At 38.2% G+C, this 24,191-nt stretch overlaps 1 protein-coding gene across 1 annotated transcript in view; it reads right to left on the reverse strand.

Moving 5' to 3' along the window:
* Positions 1–24,191, reverse strand: part of INSC (INSC spindle orientation adaptor protein) — a 99,477-nt gene that overhangs the window by 19,237 nt on the left and 56,049 nt on the right. Inside the window, exon 7 of the mRNA XM_074149449.1 lies at positions 1,456–1,627. Within this exon, the coding sequence (XP_074005550.1) occupies positions 1,456–1,627 (172 nt within the window). The remainder of the gene's footprint in view (positions 1–1,455; positions 1,628–24,191) is intronic.

Raw genomic sequence — 24,191 nt, forward strand, 5'->3', positions numbered from 1 at the left:
AGCTCCCTTTTAATTCCTTGCACACATGTATTTTAACTAAGATCTGAATCACCTGGCAAGTGGATTTCAGCATGGTTTAAAAATTAAACATATTACAGTAATTCAATTACTGAGTTATAAATATTACAAGGAAACTGGCGTGTGATTAGTGAAAGGGCTCTTCCAAAGTTATACATGTTCTATTTTTAATGCTCACATTTATTGGGCAGAGCATATACTACTAAAATTCCTGTGGAACTTAAACAGTGACTATCAGGGATATGGTCCACCGGCTAATATCTTCTGGATAGGCTGATCGGATTGTCCCTTGACTGTGGTACACTGTAATAACCTGGAAAATCATCTTAAATAAGTCAGGTCAGATGCCTCTAGCAGTCTAGCTACAGCAGAACCAAGCTCAGCACAGGTTAATTCCACCCACTGGATTCCGGGCAGAGCTTTCAATATTTGTTGCTGGAGAGTCTGGTCATCAGGAATAAATTGTTTCCTTGATTTCTGCAGTACTAGTTCTGTTTGGGAATATCAATGAATACCTAAATACATCTCAGGTAATTACCAGCCACTGCAGAATCCTCAAGCACTACTACTATACTCTTTTTTTTCTTGTTGTTCTATTAAAACAAAAGAAAACAAAACAAAAACATGCATGAAAACTGAAGTGCTGTAGTTTTAACTGTAACCATTACGCTCATTAGATAAATACCCAGATGTATTGATACATGAGAAATCAAAATAGATGACCCAAACTGTACTTTCTGACATAAAGCTCTGGGAAATTCTGAATTTCCAGATCAGAGAGAGGAAGACAATGCTTTATTGAAAGCTTCTGGTATTCGAGAGGGATGGAGCACAGTGCCAGAAATAAGGGATTCCTCTCTTCAGAAAATCATGAGAAATATCATCTTATTTTTTCTGAAGTGTCCTCACTGACCCATGTTAAGGAGAAGCTTGCTGTTACCTTTGCCTCATTTTACCATGGATCAGAGGCCTAGACAAGAAAGACAGATTTTTCTTGTAACAATGCCCATAGATTTTAATATACTGTACTTTTCCTCTGAAACATCATACAAATATAGATGCAGTGGTGAGCTTGAGTTCTAGCAAGTGTAGAAAATACAATGGGCATAAAGGTTAGCAGCTATTGGAAACTGATCTTTTACAGACGAACATGGGACAAGAGGATACTTTACTGAGTCTTTTCTGTAGCTCTAATAGTAAATTTCACACAGATATTATTTTGACAAACATGCATAAGCTCCATTCAAATATGGACTGCAGTAAAAAATACTATGTAATTACAGAATTCCCTGATTCCAAATTCAAAATTACTGAGTTTGCTCATCTGTTAAGGAAAGAACGGTAAACATTATTTAGGGAATATTTCTAATGAAAGGGAGTCCTACCCCAAGCTGCCATTTTAACTGGAAAGACTCAGAAGTCCCCAAAAGAACTTACTGACAAGTGCTGTTACAATTTCTTCCATATTTTCGAGAAAGCTGCTGAGATGCTGAGTGAACGTGAGATGTGGAGATGTGATCTGTGCAATTACTGCCGCTGCTTCTGCATGAGTAGCTTCAGAATGGGTATTATCAGTAAGAATGTCAGCCAGGCACAGTATCCCATCAACCTATGGAAAAACAATAGGTATAGGTTGGAAATACTCCAGGAAATACTTTTGCAACCAAAGATGGGTTTACAGTTCTCTTTTCCTGGCTTTGGCTAAACTACTCAGTTTATTTTCAAAAATGACTTAAACTTCGTGGCACTTAGGACATAAGGAGTTTCAATTCAGCAAATACAAATGAGTTCAGTGTAAAAGTTGTTGACCAGCAAGAGGTCTTGCATCTCCTTCTCCCTTAACGTTTCTGGGGAATTGATTTTGGTCAAGCAAACAAGTCTTTTCTGACAGATATCGTAAGTTAAACATTAATCCAAAAATAAGCTCTGAAAAGCAAATGCTAACTGCTAATATGCCACAGCTTCACTTAAGCTCTTGTCTGAGTGTGTCCCAGTGTGAGACTCGAGCCTGAGTGTGCAGTAATTTCTTCAGAGACATTTTTTTTTGCCACTTTTTTCTGAATTTGTCACAAAACTAATGCAGGATCAAAAAATACCATTAAGGAGAGACCCTGGCCAAACTGCACTTGATAAGCTTGCACAACTCACATTAAAGCTAGGTCTGTATACCCCTTGCTTACTTGGAATAGAAACAGAAAAATAAGTAAAATGTACGTAGGTTTATGTTTTTAGAGTGTCTGAAGTGTTCTAAACTCATTCCTTACACAGTTTAGGCAGATATATCACATACGCACACCTTGCTCTGGTTTATAGGAGATCCATTGACACAATGAAAGACTACAACAGAGCATAGTCCATGGGACAGCTTAAACTGCAGAAGTGTATCATCTGTTAACAACCAAACCCAGCAAAGGAAGGTTCTCTGTAGGCGAGGACATAATCTGAGAACTTTCAAATAAACAAGACTACATGTCTCCCCCTGTTTAACATATACCTGAATAACTCATCATGTTGTCAAACAGGTAGGTAGATGGACTTAGAGGAGACAGAGCATGAAGATTTCACAGAATCACAGAATGGTTAGAGTTGGAAGGGACCTTAGAGATCATCGAGTTCCAACACCCCTGCCATGGGCAGGGATGCCTCCACTAGAGCAGGTTGCTCAAAGCCCCATCCAGCTTGGCCTTAAACACTTCCAGGGATGGGGCAAAATTTATGTAATTAGTTATGAACATGTCTATGTCAAATCCACATAAATTCATTAATTAAAATATTTATATAAATGAAAATAATGCAACTATACGGACAGTTTACAAATGATCAGAGCTTTTAGAAATTTCAATGAGTAACTGTTTTAAAAACTGACCTTATTTATTTATTTATTTGAAGTTCTGGAAAAGAGTGGGGTCAATTGCCTTGTATGTTTCTTGGACAATTTATAGATACAAAGAGGAGTTATAAAGGCTTAGCACTAAAATATACTTTAACAGTCAAATAAAAACAAACCCACATTTGTGTTGTGCGTTCACCAAGACTCTTTCTTAGGTGTGTTGTTCAGACTGCATTCTGTCTATTCAGTGCTTTCTCAGAACATGCACATTAAGTCCTATCCATTATTTTCCAGAAGGTATTTAGCAAATCTCTTATTCGCATTTTTGTTATTTATTAATACAGAATGTTGAATTATCTTAATTACTTATTCTACAATGGGCATGAATTAAATTATTTGATACACACTGACAGTTACTATATTTTACAAGAAAAGCTCTCAGATTGATGGGAACAAAAATTACCCTCTGGAAGATCATTCATTGGGACACACTTTTTAATAGGCAGTAGACTATATCATTGGAACTCTAATAACATAGATAAATACAAAAGAAATTATATGTCTATTTTTCCTCAGATTACAAATGGGACTTAGCATAGAAGAAGCTCAAGTACTGGCAAGAAGAGGAAGAATAAATTTTCAACATTAAACTTTTTCTTGACAAGCTTTCAACATTAATCTACCTACAGCAAAATATTTCCTCCTAGTTATGGCAGAATTCTGCAGCTTGAAACAGCAGATTCACATAATTCACTCGGCTTCAAGGTATATTAATAGATCTCAGTGTCAAGAATTAATATATGTCCTCACAAGATGATTTAGTAGCCAAAGTGTGCTAGACAATATCATATGCAAAACCCCCCGACTTTGTCACCTTGAAGCCTCCCCAGATCACACCTTGTCTAGGGTCCGAAGGATGCTAATAACAACAGTCAGTATAAAAAGTTAAAAATATTCCAAGGCATTCAAAAACTACTTCACAAGAAACTTCTAAGATCTGATAACAGGATACAGCACTCTTCAGCTCTAAATTTACTGGTTAAAATTCACTTGGCCAACTCTTATTCAATGACCTCGACAAAATGACTTTAGAGTAGTTTTATGCTATTTCAGAACAAGTAATAGCTTATGAAAGGCAGGTAAAAGCACATGGTTAGATTTTTCAATCACCACTAATTGTTTATATCTACACTATAAAATACAAGCTTCTAACAGTACAAGGGCAGTACTTAACTTCTAAATTACATATTTGACTATTTTTATTTGCCAAGTAATTGTTCTTGGAAATGGAAGTTGCTGATTTGTAAATAGAAGTGGATATAGGTTTTTATTTGTTATTTATGTTGTTATTTATAAAGATAAAATACATATTTTGGATCCATGAAAGCCAGCACTAGTTAGTTTTTCTCCTTTCTATTCAGAATAATGTAAAATACTAACAAATTCAGCCTAAAATTTCTCTATACACTTTTTTCTTCCATCTTAAATATAGAAAATAAAATAATTCTACTCCAGCAGGCAACCCCATTTATAAGTGTCTAGCAATAAATTTTTAAATGACAGGGGAACAATCTAATAAAAGCACTTTAACATCCGAAAAGAAATTGCTGCTCAAAGCATTTTTATAATTAGCTTTCACACTGAAAGGAACTTTGGATGGCTGCCCTGTTTTCTGTTTAATTTTGGTGAAGTAATCAGCTAAATGTCAAATCTGTTCATCACCTTGGCAATACAAAAGAACCAGTTAGCCAGATAATGCAAACAAATGAATTCCATGAATGCAACAAGATGCTGTGGAGACCCTGCATTTGAGGAATGGCGTTCAGTAAATGCTTGATCACTAATATTTCAATATTGATAACTGGAAAAATGCCAGGAACTTCGATTCTTATGAGCATAGACCTGTTATGGAAACTTAGTCCAAGTGACAAAATAAATACGTGACCGCTTTACCGCATAGATCAAGTCTTCTGAAAGGAAATAATTTTTCTCTGCAACAGGAACGAATGAGCTCTGTGGCAGTCCTTTCTTCAGTATACCTGTTCTTCCTCCTAAAAATACTAAATAAAACTAGCCATCTGTTACAGATGCCAATATAGAACTTGGGATGAATTGCATTCATGACTTAACGATTTGAAATATTACACACAACGACAGTCTTAACTCTCCTTTTCATGAGGAGGTTCAAGGCAGGCTTTCCATGTTGCTCCAGGAACAAAGACCCATTGCCTTCTTTTTAATAATGTCTGTCTTCATTTGTATAAAATGCCACTGAAGGCCTTTTCTCATACTATGACTTTCTCTAACATTCCTGTTTGCCCACTCTTAATGCTCAGATGATCTTTACATATTGGTAAACTTTCTCAATTTTTGTTTTTGCATTCCCTAAATTGATCTCCCAAGTCATCTTGCTGAAATTAGAAAGCCTTAGAGACTATTGGCTGATTTCCCACTGTCAAATCCATGGATAATACTATCGGCCTACAACTGGGTGCTTCTGGTAAGCAGCACCAGCAGGTTACAAAGCAGTTTTAAAGGAAGAATGGAAGGGAAATGTTGAGCTCCAGATATAATACAGCAAATGTGGAAATAAAATCTCAAAGAGATCACCTCATAAAAATTGTCTCAGCCTTCCCAAGAGGGTAGAGGAAAATTTCAAAAACAGAGGCTGCATCAAACAGTCAAGAACTGACAGATCAGAGTTGTGTTTGTTTTATCCTTTCACACGTTGTGTATTAGCACCTCCAACTTGAAGCTAGGACAGGTTAACTATATAGGTGAAGACATGAACATTAGCAGAGTAAATAGAAACTGCATAGCTGGATAAAAACCCAAGCACATTAAAATTTACAGGATGAGGAAGAAGGAGACAGAGAAGGAAGGAAAAATTACCATATTCAGAAAATGTTTTATTCCCATGCTCAGAATTCTTTGAACACAATCTACTTCACTCCCAAGACCATAGAATGACCCATGAAGTCACTTCACTATTCTGCAACTCCATTGAAAATGTCATCCAACAGAATCCATATACTGTTAGTTTGAAGACTTGTTACTCGTGAAATGAGTTCCTGATCATCAAGGCTGAGGTATATCCTATGTCAATTTCTGTAACGTATTCTGCGCCTGTAGAAGGCCTAAAAGTCTTGTTTAACTTCTATACTGAAAGAGAGGAAGCCAAAAGGACAGAAGTAGTCTAGCTTGCACACAGTGATCTTTCCTGTTTGAACCATTGCCCTGCCAAGTGCTCTGCAGATAAAAACTGCCTTAGCTCCACTGAGAACTGTGCTGATTTATACCAGATTAAGATTTGGTCAGCTATTTTTAAAGTGAGATGATATATTAATGGAGTGATGCCATTAAAATGTCCACAAATACTATTCCAAGTAATCAAAGCTACTGCAGCAATTCCGTGGCAGCAGCAGTGACCAGTGAACAAAACTGCAATGATTTTAATAACTGCTGCTGTACATTAGTGGACATGGGATCTAATCTATAAGCCATATTGTATACTCTACAGAATAGTGTGGGGCTGAATAAAGGTTGAATGGTTCCCATCTCAATAGCTTTAAAACTGCTGGCAATAACCTTAGCTTTGTATCTAAATTGGATGTGAGCTTGTGCTTTGGTTCATGGCAATTTCAACTAAAAGTTCCCTTTTAAACTTCCCTCATCAGAATGTGGTCAAGCTAATGAAGAGGTATTTGTTCTTCCTTGTGTTTAGCCATCAAGGGGCAGTATGAAGACGATCTGATCTGTATGAGGAATATCTTTATATGGTGTGAAAAGAAAATATCTCAACCTTTCTCTCTCTCAAAAAAAAAAAGGAGACAGTGGCTGTATCAGCTTGAAAGATGTGTTAAACATGGCAATACCTATGTAACAACCTTGCAACCGTACTGCAGGAAGAAATAAACTGCGGAGCAAGATGAAATAACAAGTTCCTTATTCTGGGCTGACTAGGAGAGAAAGGATAAACAGTATGTAAAACTTTTCTCCCTACAAAACCTAGGGAAAGCAGTCACCTCACAGTGCATGTTCTTTGGCACTCAGAGATGCTCTAAGCTTGTTGCAGATAAAAAGTACAAGTGTTTGTCTAAGAAGTAATAGAGAATAAGCCATTTTACAGAAAGGATGGACAAAACCAATAAGATCAACATTCAGAGTTCTTTCTGGTATTCGCTTCAAGAATAAGGGAAAAGCTGGCTTTGAACCCTCAATTAAGAGGACTGTTATGAAGGGTAAGACAGTCTTTTAAAGCATTATTTCTGTAGTTGATAAAACAAACCAGGAACTGCAGTGCTATTAGCCTAGCAGCTCACATATTCCTACTCCTGTAAGTCACAGTTTACATTGCTTCAAACTACCCTACAAATATAGATGAACCAGCCAACTTTCCTGGTCTACTCCTCACGTGCCTCCAAATTCTACAGGATAGTGCTGAGTGGCTACAAAGAAGAGACTGCAATGGAAATCGCTTGCAGTTGTGTAAAAGTCATCCGTAGTACAGATCCTTCTACTCAACCACTGTTGGAGTTTATAGAATTGGGATGTATTGACAAAACAGAATGAAAACTGCTGAGCACAAATGAGTACGGTGGCTTGGAAAAAACCCAAACATTTGCAATGGCCTTTTTACTCAGCATTTGTTACATTCTCTTTCTCCTATTCTGTCACAGCTAAAAGACAATCACAATAATGACTGTGTTGCCTGTAATCTCAGGAACATACAAGAGTAGAGGAGAACTATATGTGCTCATATATGATAAAGTTAGAGATTAAACTCTTCAAGTTGTGTGACACATAACAGAAGCCAACGGTTTCTCAGATTCTTTTGCCCTACATTTTGGAGGGCTGGATATACTGGCTTGTTTTTAAGTTGCAGGAATCTATTCCTATTTGTAGGATTTTCTTGATATCTACATTACAAATTCCAGAAAGTGCATGCTTGTTTCTTTTAAATAATGGATAAGGCTTTATATATTATACTTTGGGGTCTGAATTTCATTAAAATGAAGCCACATCGATACAAAAAGGACTCAGCAACAAGATGAGAGGAACTGTCATGTGTTATATAAGAATGCTGAAAAAGATACTGGGACCTGAAGTCTGAATTAGGGAAAGACCATACATTAGTAGTTTTCACAGGGTCCTCATTTTTATTTACCCTGGGGGATCATAGTCTGAGAAAGAAGGAGAAAAAAAAAACCACCTCAACTATTCCTATAAACAAACAGGGGCTCCAGGGTTATGCATAGCAGGGCACTCCAGAAAATGAGATGTGCTCACTGAAAAAAACATGCTCCGATCATCTAGTTTTAAATAAATAATGTCACAGACACTTCATTGCATGAGGGCGTATTCTCAAACACCTGGTGTCTGGCATTTAAAATCAAGAACACACTTTCAACATTTGATTACTTTGTATCATTTAGTTTTTGGTGTGACACCATGGATTTTAGTTTCAAGAAGTGTCTGTTAGCATACCTCTTCATGAGAAAATAACCAACCCTATGCATACCACAATTTTAGAGGACCCTCTTCATCTATTACAAAAATGAGAAAGTGCCTCTATCCAAAAAAAGAGCAGCATGGAGGTCATGGCCAGAGAATCAGTCATTATCAGCTAATCTGACTCTTCATAGTGTCTTTCTTCTCTCAGGAAAAGTATCTGATAATCTTCCTGCTAGAATTCTGGATGTGTTTAAATCAATACTTTCAAATCTTAACATGATTATGTGAAAGAGTTAATAAAAGGGCTTATTATTATTATTATTACCCTAATTTCACATACAACTTCTCCTCTCATCAGATTAAAATTCTTGAACAGGTCATTACACCATGAAGTTAGAAACAAACATATCCCTACCCTATGCTCAGAGTATGACAATGGAAACACCACAGCGGAAAGTAGAGTTATATTAGAAAGGTGGAGAGAGTGAGTGAGCAATGGAGATAGCACAGGATCTTGCTTTTTTTCACTGTTACTTTAAATATGAGATTCTGCATATGCATTCAGAAACAGATCCTATGCAAACAATTTTCCTGCAAATATTTCTCCTGTCAATGGTGTCAGTTGGTTAAGCCTAAAAAATTCCCAGTCTCTGAAATGTAAGGCCTCTACAGTATTTCAATTACTTGCACACTAATTAAACAGACCAAACAACAGAAGGCCATTTCTGTAATAGAGTATATTAAATATATACAGCAACTTGTTCAGAAAAATATGTCTAAATTCACATAATTGCCAAAACTGACTCAGTGTTTCACCCATGTTGTTCTGTCTAAAAATTTTTGTTGCTTTTAAGAAAAGCACCAAACATTAGTATAATTGTTTGCTACTTTCATTACTTCACAATGGCTGTTCAATTATTTTAATAAATTAATTTAAATAAACTAGATCTAGAACCAACATTGTATGTGCCAGGTTTTTATTAGCAGAGAATTTTTACAAGCAAGTTATAGAGCTTTATGATAGCCATTTATAATGAAAACACTCACAGCACTTTAGCTATAAAACTTTTAGTGAGCAACTCAGTAAGAGTCCATTCATGTTGTAATAGCAACAGAGGAAATTGCTACCCTTATTCAAACAAGAATTTTAAAAAAGTAAAAAAGTAGCAGTTTTCATCTGGTGAAAATTGATGGAACTTTACTGGCTGCAGCAGACTCAAGCTATTTGGTCCTAAGATGCCCCTCCTGACAGTTAGGAAAATCTCCTTGGGTCTCCTATAAACATTGATTTATTTCTATGACTGCAGTGGCAATAAAATAATTTCAGAATTGCTTTAAGCATAAGAAGTCTAAGTTCAAGATCAGCTGTTTGCATGGAATCTTTATGAGCAGTCAGAGGTCTACTATGAGCCATCAGGTAAAACGATATCAGAAAGTCCCAAATACTGTTCTGATTCTGTCATCCAGTCACTGCCTGTTTTTCTAGTAGTGTCCCTAATCTGTGCGCCAGTTTGCTCACTCTTAGATTAATACTCACAAGAGATGTTATGACAGAAGGAACCTAACTACTAGCAAGTACTAAATATTAGAATTCCCCACTCAAGATTCATTTTCCATAAGCAGTAAAAACTCTCATTTCATATTCCAAACCAACCTAATCCTCCAGATCTGTAAAGCCCAAGTCTGGGCTAGAAATTTCACATGGTCAGGCTTCATTCTGCCACCTGCCAGTCTGTAAATAACACAATAAGAGCTACTGCAGACCTCCACAGAATGGTACAGGGCTTCCTCTGGCTCCAGGAGAGGTTCCTGGGATTAGGACCTATTCTATTCTGTTTCAGAGGGAAGCATGGGTAATGTCATGGGACATCTGGAAGAGATACTAGAGAAGTGTGACAATAAGAAAACAGGGGTATAAACAGATCACTCTGAAATCAGAACTACCGAACCCTTGAGGCCAAAGAATGTAACTTCAGATCAAAGTATACCAAACTTCTAGAAAAAGTTCAAATTCTGTTAAAGAGCAAAAGGTTTGGGAGAAAGAAAATGCTGTTTTGAAGGACAGTGCCTTACTAGACACTAGAATAGTGGCTTGCTGGATTCTCTCCTGCAACTTGCTTGCAGCGCACTCTTCCTTTCCAACAGCACTAAAAAATGTCATGTGCTTGGGAACCTATTTTAGAATAATTAGGATTGTAAATAAAATATCAAAATGGAAATATTTTAACAATATTTCAGCTCTACAGCTGACAAAGAACAAAAGGAAGAAATAATTGTGAACATGTTACTATTTATATTAGGATTGGAAGCTCTTTCAGCCACCTCTCACAGTACAACTTCATTGGGCAGCCGGTAGAGCCCTGGTCTTACGCTTGGGAAAGTTGCAACAAGACTGAGCTAGCACTGTAAGGAATGAGAGCAACTGCTAGGGAAAAGCCAGTGCAAAATCTGTGTTATATCACTTCCACTATTTTTTACCAGAGATGAATGCAGTGTATTTTTGAAATTTACTTTGACTGATGTCTGATGAAGAAGGTAAGCTATACAAAACAAGACTCAATATAAACAAAATATGCCAAATTCAAGCCTAACAAAGATCCGGTGGGGGGTGGGGTGGGGATGAAGAATAATCAGTGCAAATAATTTCTAAAAATAACCCACACATTTTGTTCTTGCTTATCACTAGTTTAGTAGCCTCCAAACAAAAAGTTCAGGCCAATATCTCCTACACATTTTCTTTTGCTCTCTACACACAACTTTCTTAGAAGAGATGTTCTGGTAAAGATTATGCAAAACTTTGTCTTGGATTGAGTCCCTGGTGTGCTAAGAACCACTGTCTCTCTCACGTTCCTTGAACAAAGAACATGCTACAGGCTTAGTTTCACACCAAATGTGTGAAATGAGCTTTGCAATTCAGGTACTTAAACCATATGACAAATGGAAGCCTTATCGTTCCCCAGAGAAGTTAGGAGTCATCAGTAAAAGTCTTTGCACAGGATCAAGACCTAGTTGAGCTAAGAACTGTTCCATACCCCGTATTGTCCCAAGTTTCACTATAGGTTTTTACAGTTATGAATACTCGCAGACTACCTAGACACCTAGATGTTCTGTTCACAGTGTCTGCTCTAAAGTTCTGTTTAATAACCTAAACAACAGTTACATTAAACAAGTGGGCTTTTGTTTTAAAAATATTTATAGAATTGTCAGTTCTTGAAGAGATTTTGTGTGTGTGTGTGTGTGTGTACAGTATTTAGCATCATAGGATTTTGGTCTGTGACTATGTTTTTTCCTAATACCCAAATCAAATACCAATAGCATTTATTTCCATATTGTTCCACATCAAAATAGTTTCCATATTGCCAATAGCCAAGATAGCAGCAACACTGTTGGAGTACTCTAATTAAATGCTTTCACTCAATGCCTTCTAGTGGTTCTTCCTCAAAGCCTATTGACAAAAGTTTGTCACAACGATGTGAAATTTTGTTAAACTGTAGGATCTATTAAATATCAGTATGTTTACTAGATGTGTCTTCACTGTCCCAAACCAGCTAGGTTACCATTCATATGTACATGATTTTGCCCTTGAATATATACATTATATATCTTAAATGAGTTTCCACCTTGCTTTTCTTTCCTGGCACTGCTATGTCATTCTTGGAAATTACAATGACTGGTTGACAATTTTAGAGAGTACAACTTTTATGTTTAATATTCAGACCCCCAAAAGAACATGTATGTTTATTACAGCACTCAAACTTCAGCAGGGCAATATAGAGGGGTTTGGGGTTTTTATAAGTCTTTTTATAAAACACTTTTTAAACTGCTTTGTAAAGCATCTTTTTTCATGCATCCAGGGAATTTTAGAAACAACATATTTACTTCTAATTAATTGTTGATTTCCACTCAGATCCAAAAATCCATTCACTGCGAACTCTGGAGCTTCATTAGTCACATCATTGAGCAAACGTACCTTTATAGCAAAGTAGATCCCAACTACCTTCTAGATGGTCCTTGCCATGGCAGAAAGCCATCCCACTCCCACACAAAGCCTGCGGGGTGTCTCTTTGTCATCTCCATTGCTAGCCATTATGGACTAGTTGCCCAACTGCAACAGAGATATTGGTTGGGCTTTTATTGATGCCTATGGCTTAGATCCTTGGTTGTCTTACTGAAGAGCGCCATAAACCAGAGGTAATACACAGAAGTCATTACAAACCAAGATGAATGGCCATGGTAAGTGCAAGACAGTACCTACTCCAAAGCCTGAAGGATTTTAAGGGAAAGTGCAATCATGTTTCTGTTCAGAATAGCTGGCCACCGTTCTGCTTTAAAAAAAAAAAAAAAAAAGGAAAAAGTCTAATCAGTCATTTTTAATGAGCTTGAACAACTGATCTTTCTTAATTCAATCATAAAACTTAATAACTTCATCCATGTTACTGAAAAGGCCTTTGATTGCTGTATTCTTTCCTATCTCTCTATGTTATTTTCTCTTTCCTGCAACTCTGAAATACCATTTATTGGTATAGGATTACCCTGACTGGCTTCTTTTTAGGATTAGAAGTCAGCACTCATAGTTTTCTTTAAAAACTAGAAGGGAAACGGAAAGAAAAAAGCCAGCATCATCTCTATTTAAAATTACTTCCTTTTCCATTACCACTTTCAGCTATTGCCATACTTTGTGTCTTTTTTTTTTTCTGTGAGAAAAATCAATTGTAATTACATGAGTATGTCTCAATTACCTGTCCTTTTTCAGGATGAAAGTCTTCATCTGATTAATTGGACTTCTCTACCCTAATGCCTTCTCCAATGCCCTAGGTCCTAGGCGCCTTACCTCCTTCATATATTTTTTGGCAAGTCCTTCATTTTGGCTAGTTCATACAAGACAGAAATCCTCCTAGCAGAGAAGTGGTAAAACTGTGCCAAAAATTAGATATAAGTGTGTTAATATGTGCGTTATTTCATGTTTAAAGGAGCTGGAAGGGAAGATAGTCTGAAAGGGAACAGCACACAGAATTTTTAGTCAGAGTAACATCAATATCGCTTGCAATACAACTTAGATGGCAAAGCCAGTGAAGTTGTAGGGTATGCTTCTTCACATAATCTGACACAGCAGCACAGAAGTGCCGTGGGCTGGGGAATTCAAACACTGCCAGTTCCCTGGGGCACAATTCCTCAAAAATCCTCTCCTGAGTAAGGGGAAAAGCAATTTGTTACAGCCTTTAAACACATAAAATAAATTCCTCTAACAGGAGCAGGAAGTCAGGAGTTACATGGCTTCCTCCATGAGTATTTCCTAGGTGAGATCCTGTGACTTGTAACCCAGCTCTTCTTCCAGGATACAGGATAAGATGGGAGCAATCTTTAGTGAGTAACATAAAAAGTGTCTTGTGGCTTTTAATATTTTCACTTAGAACAAATCAAGTATCTAGTTCAAAAATAAATTGTAAACGTATTATAACAGCTCCAATTTGCCTTCTCTTTCATTATAATTCCTTCCTTAACCTAGACAGTAGGACAACATCAGGTTTGGATCAGCCATGAAGTGCACATCACACAGTTGAGGCAGCTTCTTACTCTTGAGTGATTTAATTTTGCTCTCACACCCTCCCTGTGCTGTAAAACAAAGATAAAAATCTACTTACCTACTGCCACATAAGGCTTGGATAAGTGCCATGGTAATGATGATACCTATTATCATTAAAATAAGCAGTCATTTATCCAGAAATTATGAGAGTATATCTTACACTGAATAGTAATCTAATTAACAGAAAGTCCTGGTGACTTAATGGGATCACACGCAAAATATAGTACTGCAACAGTGACAGAGCATGCACTTAATAAGCAGCCTCTTCTGACTAATGACTTTTGCACCTATGAAAACAAATCCAAAGTGTGCAATTAAACTGGTCCAACTTGTCATTTTCCCTGTCCTAAAATCTTTCTTGACTGCAAAACAGCAGTTACTTGAACATGTTTTCCTGCATCCAGCCTCTCCTTGCAGATCTAAAATAATTCCAGCATGGCCAAAATGCCAAAGTACTCAGTTCTTGCAATAAAATGTTAAAATAAATGGGGGAAAAAAGGGACAGAAGCTGCTAAAACAGTTAAAGATGAAAGTGTTCTAGGAACTCAGATCATCCTCATTAATGACATTTTTCTGATAATATCAGACACTGAGTAGGTACGCAACCTGGATCTGAAGTCTAAGCTCAATAACACTAGGTGCACAGGAACATTATTCTAATTAATTCAATTCTCTTTGGCAGCACAAGTCAGTTACTCTCAAATCCCTGTTCACCACAACTATTTGCAATACATGATTCCTGAGAAAACAATAAACAGAAGATGACACATATAGCGTCCTCCCTATGACCACCCTCATAAGAAATTATATATTCTTTAGAGAAATCTGATATTCCATGCACGTTGTAACATATTGAGGACTCCATGTTACGGGAGGGGTTGATCTGCTTACAGCTTATTATTAATGTCCATTTATTTTTGGTGGCGCTACTGTTTGCATTGCCTGAATCTAAACATTAAAATATGCTCCCTAAAGACTTTCTTCCCACCTACATGACACATCTGGCATTCCTGCTGCTCTCAGTCCTCTCTCACGCTCCTTATAGCCTATTCAGATTACTGCATCTAAATCCAGACTGCAATTGAATCGGGAGCCATGCTTTCCTTCTGTTCCCTGTTGCCCCCATGCACACATACTGCTCTTCACTTTCTCTCCAAGCTTTTGAGGCTGTTACTGTCACTATTCAAGCAGTACTTCCAGGGCAGTAGGAGCAGACAGCATTTTTCCTCCACTCCGCAGGATGCTCTTGCATTATATGTTACTTAAGGTTTTTGAACTAATGCAGCTAAAGCAGAGAGTCTATCCTGTAGGAAAAAGGCCCTCACGCTATCCAGAGTTTGATATGAATAGATAGATAAACACTCAGATAGCCTAAACTTTTCAAATTAAAAGACCTGTCAATAGGTAAAAGTTCTTAATTTAGGAGAACACTTAAGTCATGCATAGCTTTGGTCCTCATATACCTACCTTCCTGAATCAGCGCCTGCAGTCCTAAACTCAGGGTAGATTTGGGCAAGCCTTACCCAGCAGCAGTGGAAAATTTGCTGTAATTCCAGCCTCCACTGGGTGCCACTATTGCATAACACAATGTATGGATTATGCTGCATGAGTCAACAAATTGGCAAAAACGATTTTCAACTTGCACTTCTCTCTCATGAAGTTTTCAAACCATATTCAGAGAGTTATCAGTTCTTTTTTATGTCCTTAAAATGCCATATGATAATCCTCTTAGGACAGAAATACAAGGAGAATGTAATTCCTCCTAGATCACTACAGCTAAAAAGGCTCAAATGCAGAAGTGCTCAGATTCTTTCCTAATTTCATACCTGAATAAGACTTTTAGCCCCGTGAGTGGATCTGCTCCTCCGTGCTGACTGATAATCAACTTAGCACCCTATTTTGACCTATCTTTTTTAACTTCTGAAGAGACGATAACCACGTCTCCAAAGTGCTTTGATGACAGCTTGATTAATACACGAGTAAAACCTTACTACAAACCCATAGGTGACCTTAACAACACTCAGTGAGTGTTATTAAACTGTGTGCATATCAGAAGAATAGCAGTAATGCTGAAAATACATTATCAGCCTACCTTTAAATTTTATGGCAATTAAGTGTTAGTTTTATGGAATGGATGTGATTTCCGTTTGATGGTTGGTAGATATCCACAACTTGCTATATACCAAATTTCATTCTGGTGACTTAAGCCAGAATCCAAAAACAGTGAAGTTTAATGTTATGAATCACTTTCAAAAATTCATGCCAAACAATGTAGTCACCTTTAGTCTGTCTATTTCACAGCATCCCTGCTCACAGATTTGGAGGGAAGGAGGGAAGAAGAGAGGAAGGAAGGAAGACTTAATTTCAGTTATACCTAATGGAAGATTTTTTTAGAGCTTACACTTAACATGAAAAATTCTTATAGGCAAAAGACTGTTACAAGGTGATTTCATGCTATCTTCCATACTGGAATCGTTTGTCATACTAGTCATTTGACAGAACTGACGTAACCACAATTGTTTAAAGTTGCTGAAGACAGGGGAAGTAGTGTCTCAGCATTTATGAAGCCTACCTTTATAACTTCTGGTCTTTCCTCTCATTCCTCTCAACACTCTTGTCTAGTAGGCAGTTAGAGTCATTGATAAGTACAGAAATTTTTATAGCCATTGATCTTTGAAATGATCTTAGCCTTTTTCTAGAAGAAATCCAAAATACTTTCTTGAAATTCTGCCACATTCTGACACAGATTTTCCTGCAAACAGAGAGTTATGTGACTCTGCAAATATCAGTTGTGTTATCACAGAGACAGGCAAAAAAGGAGAACGTGTAAGCAGTTGACTGTCAGTAGAGGCTCCTCCAGAGCAAAGAAGATGTAGTAGGAAGAGAGAAAGAAAGAGACTATATGACAAACCAGGAAAATCAACAGAAGCAAACAGCAAGTAGACTGAATCTTAATCTCACCCACAGTTTTTTCACAGCCAGCTAATCCACTGGTGCCATCCAGCAAAACAAATCTGTGGTGCCGGTCTGGAGGCAACAGACAAGGCCAATGCCCCAAAGTCTGGCCATTCCTGCATCGCTGAGAAACTCACAAGTGTCTGTTTGTGGCTAAGGAGAAACAGCAATTCATTTGGTAAGGTAAACTGCTAGGTTCAAGAAAATCACCCAGGGCAGGAAATAGAAGTACTTGCAAAAGAAGACTGAGACAGCCCTGCTAGGGCTCTCTTCTCAGCATGCAGGCTGTTACTCGTCAGACACAGCACTCTGCAGGAGTGACAATCACCCACGTAGTTCCTCCTGTTATGCCTCCTTATTGAATCATATTAAAAACAACAACAAGATAAAACAACTATCTACCTGCTCTTTAAATTGATGTGTGGCTATTAGACATACATGCATGGACGTAAGGAAAACGTCACAGATAGGAAGAAGATCAGGTTTATAAATTAATTTGTGCTATCACAAAACTGGAAAATCCCTGTCTTTCCATTAACACCTGAACCGAAAATTTCTCAGGAGGAGAAAGTCCTAGTCCTACATCCAGGAATCTAGAACATCTATATTCTTTCCTACCTCACCAAAGGCTAGGGAAACTGCCTGTCCTCAGCTTCCAGAAATACTTTCCAAAGGGGTCTTGTTCTGCCTTCAGAGTTCTTCAGAGCAATAGTCAGGCTACTAGAAGACTTCAACCTCACCATTGCTGTCTTGTTTTACTTATTTGTATTGTTTTTCTTGTAGTTTTGTAGTTTTCTTTTTTTCTTGTAGTTTTCTTTTTTTTGCCCTCATTTCATAAACTTCAGTTAATCAAGGACTCTGGTCAGAAAGGAAAGGACACTAAATGAATTTTATCTCAGCTAGACACGCCAGGCTGCAGCATTACTCAGTATAGATGAAGATTTGTAGACATAGACTGACCCAGGAATTATTTCATTACATGAATGTGACAGTATCATCACATACTGTTCTTGCATGGCTCTAGTTACACATCTTCATGTGACAAGGGTGTACATGTAGCTGATGGTGCCTTCTGTCTGAAGCCGCCTCCTCTTCCCAGTCTTGCCCACGCTCTTCCTGGAACACAACACAGATTAGGCTACTGTTCCTGTGGCATGGAATAAGATGGGAAATGGGCTGTGGGTTGGGGTTGCATATGAATTTTGTGGATTGTAGTGACAACAGCTTCTTGGGCATACAGCAGCAATGACACAGTGTAGGACTACGGTCTGTTCTGCTGATCAGTTAACATTCAGGTAAGAGAAAGAAGACATACTTTCTCCTCCAGCTTCCTGGTAATCTCATAAATACATATCCACTTGATTAATTTTCATACCTGGCAGCACACAAACAGATATTTTTGAAAAAGTCAGAAGAAATGTTTGGATAACTCTGGGATGACAATGGGTAAAGACAAGGACTGTTTGTTCAGAATCAGAAAGAATCACAAATATTTGAACGGAATAATCTGCTCCAAGACACCAGTCTCCAAAAAGCAAGGATAAAGTGCTGTTGGCAATGCCATGGTAAGCCGTGACGAGACTGCATGAAAGAGGGCACTGGCTTCCAGTTCAGGTAGATGATGTCACTGATTATTACCACAGGAATTAAATCAGTACAAGGAGATGAACACAGAGAAGTCTGCGTTGGGAACAAAAACCACACAAATGACAGTTTATGACCTCTACCTTCACCATCTAGGTAACATCCAGTATTGCACCTCTTACTCGAGTCATAGAATCATAGAATGGTTAGAGTTGGCAGGGACCTTAAAGATCATCAAGTTCCAACCACCCTGCCATGGGCAGGGACACCTCCTACTGGACCAGGTTGCTCGTGTTGCACTTTCTCTGTGTGTCTGTTTCATCTGAATCACTGGCCTTTTGCTTTTTCAGTGTTACATTTTCATTTTCAGACTCTACAGACAGGTCCTCTTTGGTTGGCTCTTCTGCTTTGCTGCAGTTCTCAGAGTAGAATCCAGCATTCTCCGTTATGACAGTATGATCATCTCATAACAACAGCAGCACTTAACAATGCTTTGGCTGTGATGAAAGCCCCTCTCCTCTTCACTGGCCAGTTACCTCATCCTTTTTCTGTATTAAAGCCTGACCACCCCTTCCCATGGTGAGATCAGTTAGTATGGTTTCATTGCACAGATGCTCCTCATCTTCCACGCCTGGCATTCTTTCTGCCAGCTCTTTTGCAGAAGGCTGGCTCACGTCAGGGTAATCTACAAATATTGTGTCCTGTTTGAGCTTGAAGCAATTGGAATTATCATGAACAGGAAAGTTTTCAGCCCTCTCTGATTCACTGCCACCTGTGTGATGAATTTAAGCTTCCTGACAACAATGTGCTTTCTTCTTTGGAATTTGATGCCAGGGGTCTGGGGGCTGTATGCTGAAAGCTACTGCTTTACTGGTATAGCAGAGCTTGATGCTAGGAGCATGGTGTAAATGATGCCAGTATAACTAGGTTTATTTTTACAGTGGCCATCAGAGATATGCTTGTTTCTCAGACAATAATCTTCCTTTCTCTTTTTCTTCTTCATTTATATCTGCCTGGATCTGGAGGATGAGAGCCCCTCTTAGCACTCATGGAAGCAGCCACCATATAAGAAAAACACACACACTGGGTTTATTGTGGACGGGTTTATCACTAAGCAATGCAACTATTACATGCTTACTGTCACCCTGCTCTGTAACAGCACACGTGTTCCCTCGCGTGCTGTTTCCCACCCTGGGTGCTTGTCACCAGCCAGAGGACACTGCTGCAAAGACGTGCGTGGAAGCTTAGCAAAGTAACTGCAGAGCTGACGCCATTAAGATACAGCTCTCCTAATACTGAAGAAAGAGCTCCTCCTGAAGGCAAAAATCGGGACCCTGTGGCTCTTCGAAGTTATTTGAACTTTCCATGTGTTTGCATTGCATATAAGAAGATAACACCTTTTTTAAATTGTACTTGCACTACATTGAGGCCTAAGCCCAGAAAATGGAATATACAATCCAAGGAGAGCAGTCACGGAAAACCAAACAAAAGCACAAACAAGCTCCATTTGCAGATGTGGAGGAACTCCAGCGTGCAGGCAAGGCAGTAGTACATGCTGGGGAATGACAGTAGAGTGATTCCTTGCTGGTGAATTGGCACACTTCTTTAGCGTTACTTAGAGCAAGTAATGGATTTCGGTATTCATTGATAGACTATGATGGTCACTGCTTATGTTGTGTTAGAAAGAACTCCGCCCATACCATTTTTTTTCTCTCCTAAACAGCTTGATTTCTGTGCAGATTTCTTCATGATGACGTTTTCAACCATTTATTTCTGTTTAGGGCCTAATGCAAAGCCTGCTGCTGTAGCTGCAAGTTCCTTTCTAACTCCTGCTGTGTCTCCATAACACCACATTTGTGTGTCTCTACAAGAGTCCTAATGTCTTCTGGCCTGTCTTTGCTTAAAAGTGGGCTTATCTGGATCTCAAAATTGGGCAGTATTGACAGCAATACTTTGGAAAGTGGATTTGGAAGGGAGGCCAAATTTTGCTCTTACGTACATCCCATGAAGTCTTGTTCACACTCAAGGGGGGATCTGGAACATCTATCAGTGAAGAAGTTGACCTTTTCTATTAAATGTGACATCAAATTCTGTGATGTCATTACTGCAACTAAACAGGGCATTTAGAAAAACAAAACATTGCTAATAATTGCCCATGTTTTATGGGATAATACTGGATTAACTGATCCTGCACAAGAATTAGCAAATCACAGAGGAAGTTCCCCCTAAGAGATGAAGCCTGTAAGAAACAAATCTCTTGCAGTGGGTTATTATAAAACCTGTATGAAAAAAACCAAATATTGGAGCTTTGTTAAATTTGTTAACATCTTGAGAGTGTAAAATTATTTTCTTGTGATTGAAATTAACAGTTTATTTCAAATAAAAAATCTTGTACTCGGTGACAGGAAAATAAGGTCATCTGGAGGTTAAATACAAAGGCGCACATACATGCCTGGTATGGCAGGATTCTCAGTATTGGGAGGTCATGTTCAAAGCCTTACAGAAGTCCAGAGAGATGATATCTATAGCTCTGCCTTTGTCCACTAATGTAGTCAGTCCACCATAGAAGGCCACTAGGTTCATCAGGCAAGATTTGCCCTTGGTGAAGCCAAGTTATTGGGGAACATTTCCTACACCTTCTTTGTGGGAACAAAGTGACAAAGATGAGCTCTTATAAAAACTGGAAGGACTTTTGCCTTCTTAATTCCACATGCTGGTCCCATAGGGATTCCTTCTGCAAGACCTCATCTCAGCTGAAGATTCTTGTCAGATAAAATGTTTACTTGAAGTCTAAAAGCTATTGGAGTTAAACAAAACCAGCTATACAAAACAAGGCCTAAGACAATCTTCAGGACTCCAGATTACTTCCAAATTAAAGAATAACACTAAACACCCAGCACAGGTTTATGTCAGCCCTGATTATTCTGTGAACTTTACCTACCTACCAAAACACAAGCTGGAGGGGGAAGCCTGCCATTCTATGACATGCAACAAAGCATCTCTGAAAATTGAGACTGATTGTACATACCAGTATGCCCTGATCCATACAAAAGCTTGCTTGTCTATTCCCAGGGGAAGCAAATGAACAAACTGAAAGCCCTCTGAAAAGGAAAAGCTGTAGACAGTACTGGCAAGAGAAGGAACAGTCAGTGAAAGAGCTATTGTCTGGGACCTTAACGATAGGCAAGAGAAGTAAGAAACAGTAAATATATGAGCAAGGCTGCTAGATGTTTATTTTTTCAAAAACAGGATTGTCTTAAACAGATGAGATTGTTTTTTCAACAGATCTTTAAATGTTTTCAGAAATGCTTTATGAAACATGAAAGTTTTAATATAAATCAGGCAGAATGCCAGATCTAAGTGGTTTCCTGCAAACAAGCCTAAGCAAAAAAAATAATTATACTGATGCACAAACTTGCTTCTACATCACCTGCCATTAAGTATTATTTAACTTTTATTTTTTTAAGAAATACAGGGAGACTCATACATATCATGGGTGAGCTTCAGCTAAGCCACATGGCAGCTCTTATCTCTTTACAAATGTGAGGTAAGAAAAAACTTATACAATTCATTTCCTTTGTTTCTGCTAGGAGCGCATGCAGGATACTTTAGCTGAGTATTTCAATACTTGCAGCCCTGACTTAAAATGCACATCACAAGGAAAGGATACCAAGTTTCAGCTAATTAGTTGATTAGCTCACACTGGGTTTGATTTCCTCTGTTTCTTTTTTACAACTAGCTCTGGGAAAAAACCTCAGCTCCAGCACGAGTTAGCATTTGGCCCATGTGACAGAGTCAGAATATAACAATACTGACAGGAAAATCCTGAGCTAGTTTTGTGTTTATATAATGCTGTTTGGTTGAGAAGGTTAAGCTGCTAAGCATTCACTTAAACCAAGCAAATCTACTGGTAGAAAGTTTAAGTAATAGCGGCCAGTGCTAGAACTGGCTGAAGCTGTTATCATAAAGTTTCCTATATGTACTTCTTCCCTGTTTCGTAAAGCATTTTCTCATTTTGTTGCAGATACTGGAGAGGTACTGGAGAGAAGGAAAGAGAAAAGAGGTTTTGAACTATGTATTTTGAACACAAGTTTGGCAAACATTTGGTGAAAACAAAAAACATAAGCAACTATATGTGTATGAAATGAGATTTTACAAAATACAAATTTGTGAATTTCCCTCTCAGTAAGAATATCTAGAGCTTGCATGTTTGGGGAGCACTGCTGGGACCTGATTTTTAAAGGTTCCTTACTATCTGCAGCTAGAAAAGATTCCTAGCTTACATCTGCACTGAACCCCATGTCACAGCAGAACTCTTACAGCCTCACTGCCTAAGCAAGTGTGAACACTGATTAGTGCTGTGATGCAAGAGGCTTGTTAACCCCCATGTTGAGCCATGGAAGGGCAGTAACACTCATGGGAGTACTAGAATTACAAAAGTGGTTTTGGAAAAGAGCCAAGGTCTAAGTTGAGCATAAACTGAGGTTTATGTATTTTGCTAGTTTGAACTACTACTAAAAAACAAGCCAAAGGAAGTGGTCAACCTGAGAAGCTAACTCAGAGTACGGATACTCTTGTGAGGAAAAACAATTTTCTGCAGCGCTCTCAAGTCCTGACTCTCACCCCAATAGATGACCAATATTCATTACCAGATCAAAGCAAGCCAGTCACTTTGTCTAGCAGCCTCCATCATGTTATCCTGAGGTATGATTGAGATCAGCTCATTTATGGATGAGTTAAAAACTCCAGCAGATGGAACATACAGAACTGTTGGCATGCCCCAAGAAAAAAAAAATATAAAGCACAGAATCACAGAATCACCTAGGTTGGAAGGGACCCTTTAAGATCATCTAGTCCAACCAATGAAAAAAAAAAAAAACCACAGACCATACACAACCACACACACACACAACACACCACACACAACCATACCACCCAACACTAATCCATATCCCCGAGCACCATGTCAACTCCTCTCTTGAATACCTCCAGGGATGGTGCCTCAACCACCTCCCTGGGCAGCCCGTTCCAATGCCTGATAACCCTTTCAGTAAAGAAATATTTCCTAATATCTAACCTGAACTTCCCCTGGTGTAACTTGAGGCCATTACCCCTTGTCCTATCATCTGTAACTTGGGAATCATCACCTGGAAAGAGGAGAATTATTTTATTTTATTTTTGAGGGGTTTGGTCATTCAGTACTTCTGTAAATGTAGTTTTATACTACTGAGAAACTCCATAGCTGCAGTTAGGTGAGTGAAGAAAGGATTTTCTCCTTTTGCTTTTTAGTAATGTGCATCTGTGAGAGTTCAGTCCTTCAAAAATAAGTGTATGTAAAAATTCTGAAAGTCGATGTTATGCAAGCAAGAACAGATGTACAAGAGACCACACAGAGCACTAGAAAACTCCAAGAGTCATAGTTAATTCAGGCAGGAAAATAAACGTGGCAGAAGCCTTAGAAGGGAAAATAACGCTAGCACTGAATTCTCAGGCTCCAAAAGCATTTAAATCCCTGTTGTGTAACCAAATCTATGTAGGTACACTTTTCTTCCTGCTGAGGTCTCTGAAATCAGTGGGGTTTTAGGCAAGCAAAACAAGAAATGGAAGCTCTGAGCAGTAAACTCTTTGGACTTTTCTGATGAATCACAAAAATCATCAATACTGAGTCATGAAGTTTGTAGCAGGATGGGTCAGTCAGACTAATGTATCTAATTTCAGCAGAGATTTTGTGAGAGGGGAGCTATCTAATGTGTCTGTCTCATTTAA

This window comes from Numenius arquata, chromosome 6, assembly GCF_964106895.1.
Source record: "Numenius arquata chromosome 6, bNumArq3.hap1.1, whole genome shotgun sequence".
Lineage (NCBI taxonomy): Eukaryota > Metazoa > Chordata > Aves > Charadriiformes > Scolopacidae > Numenius > Numenius arquata.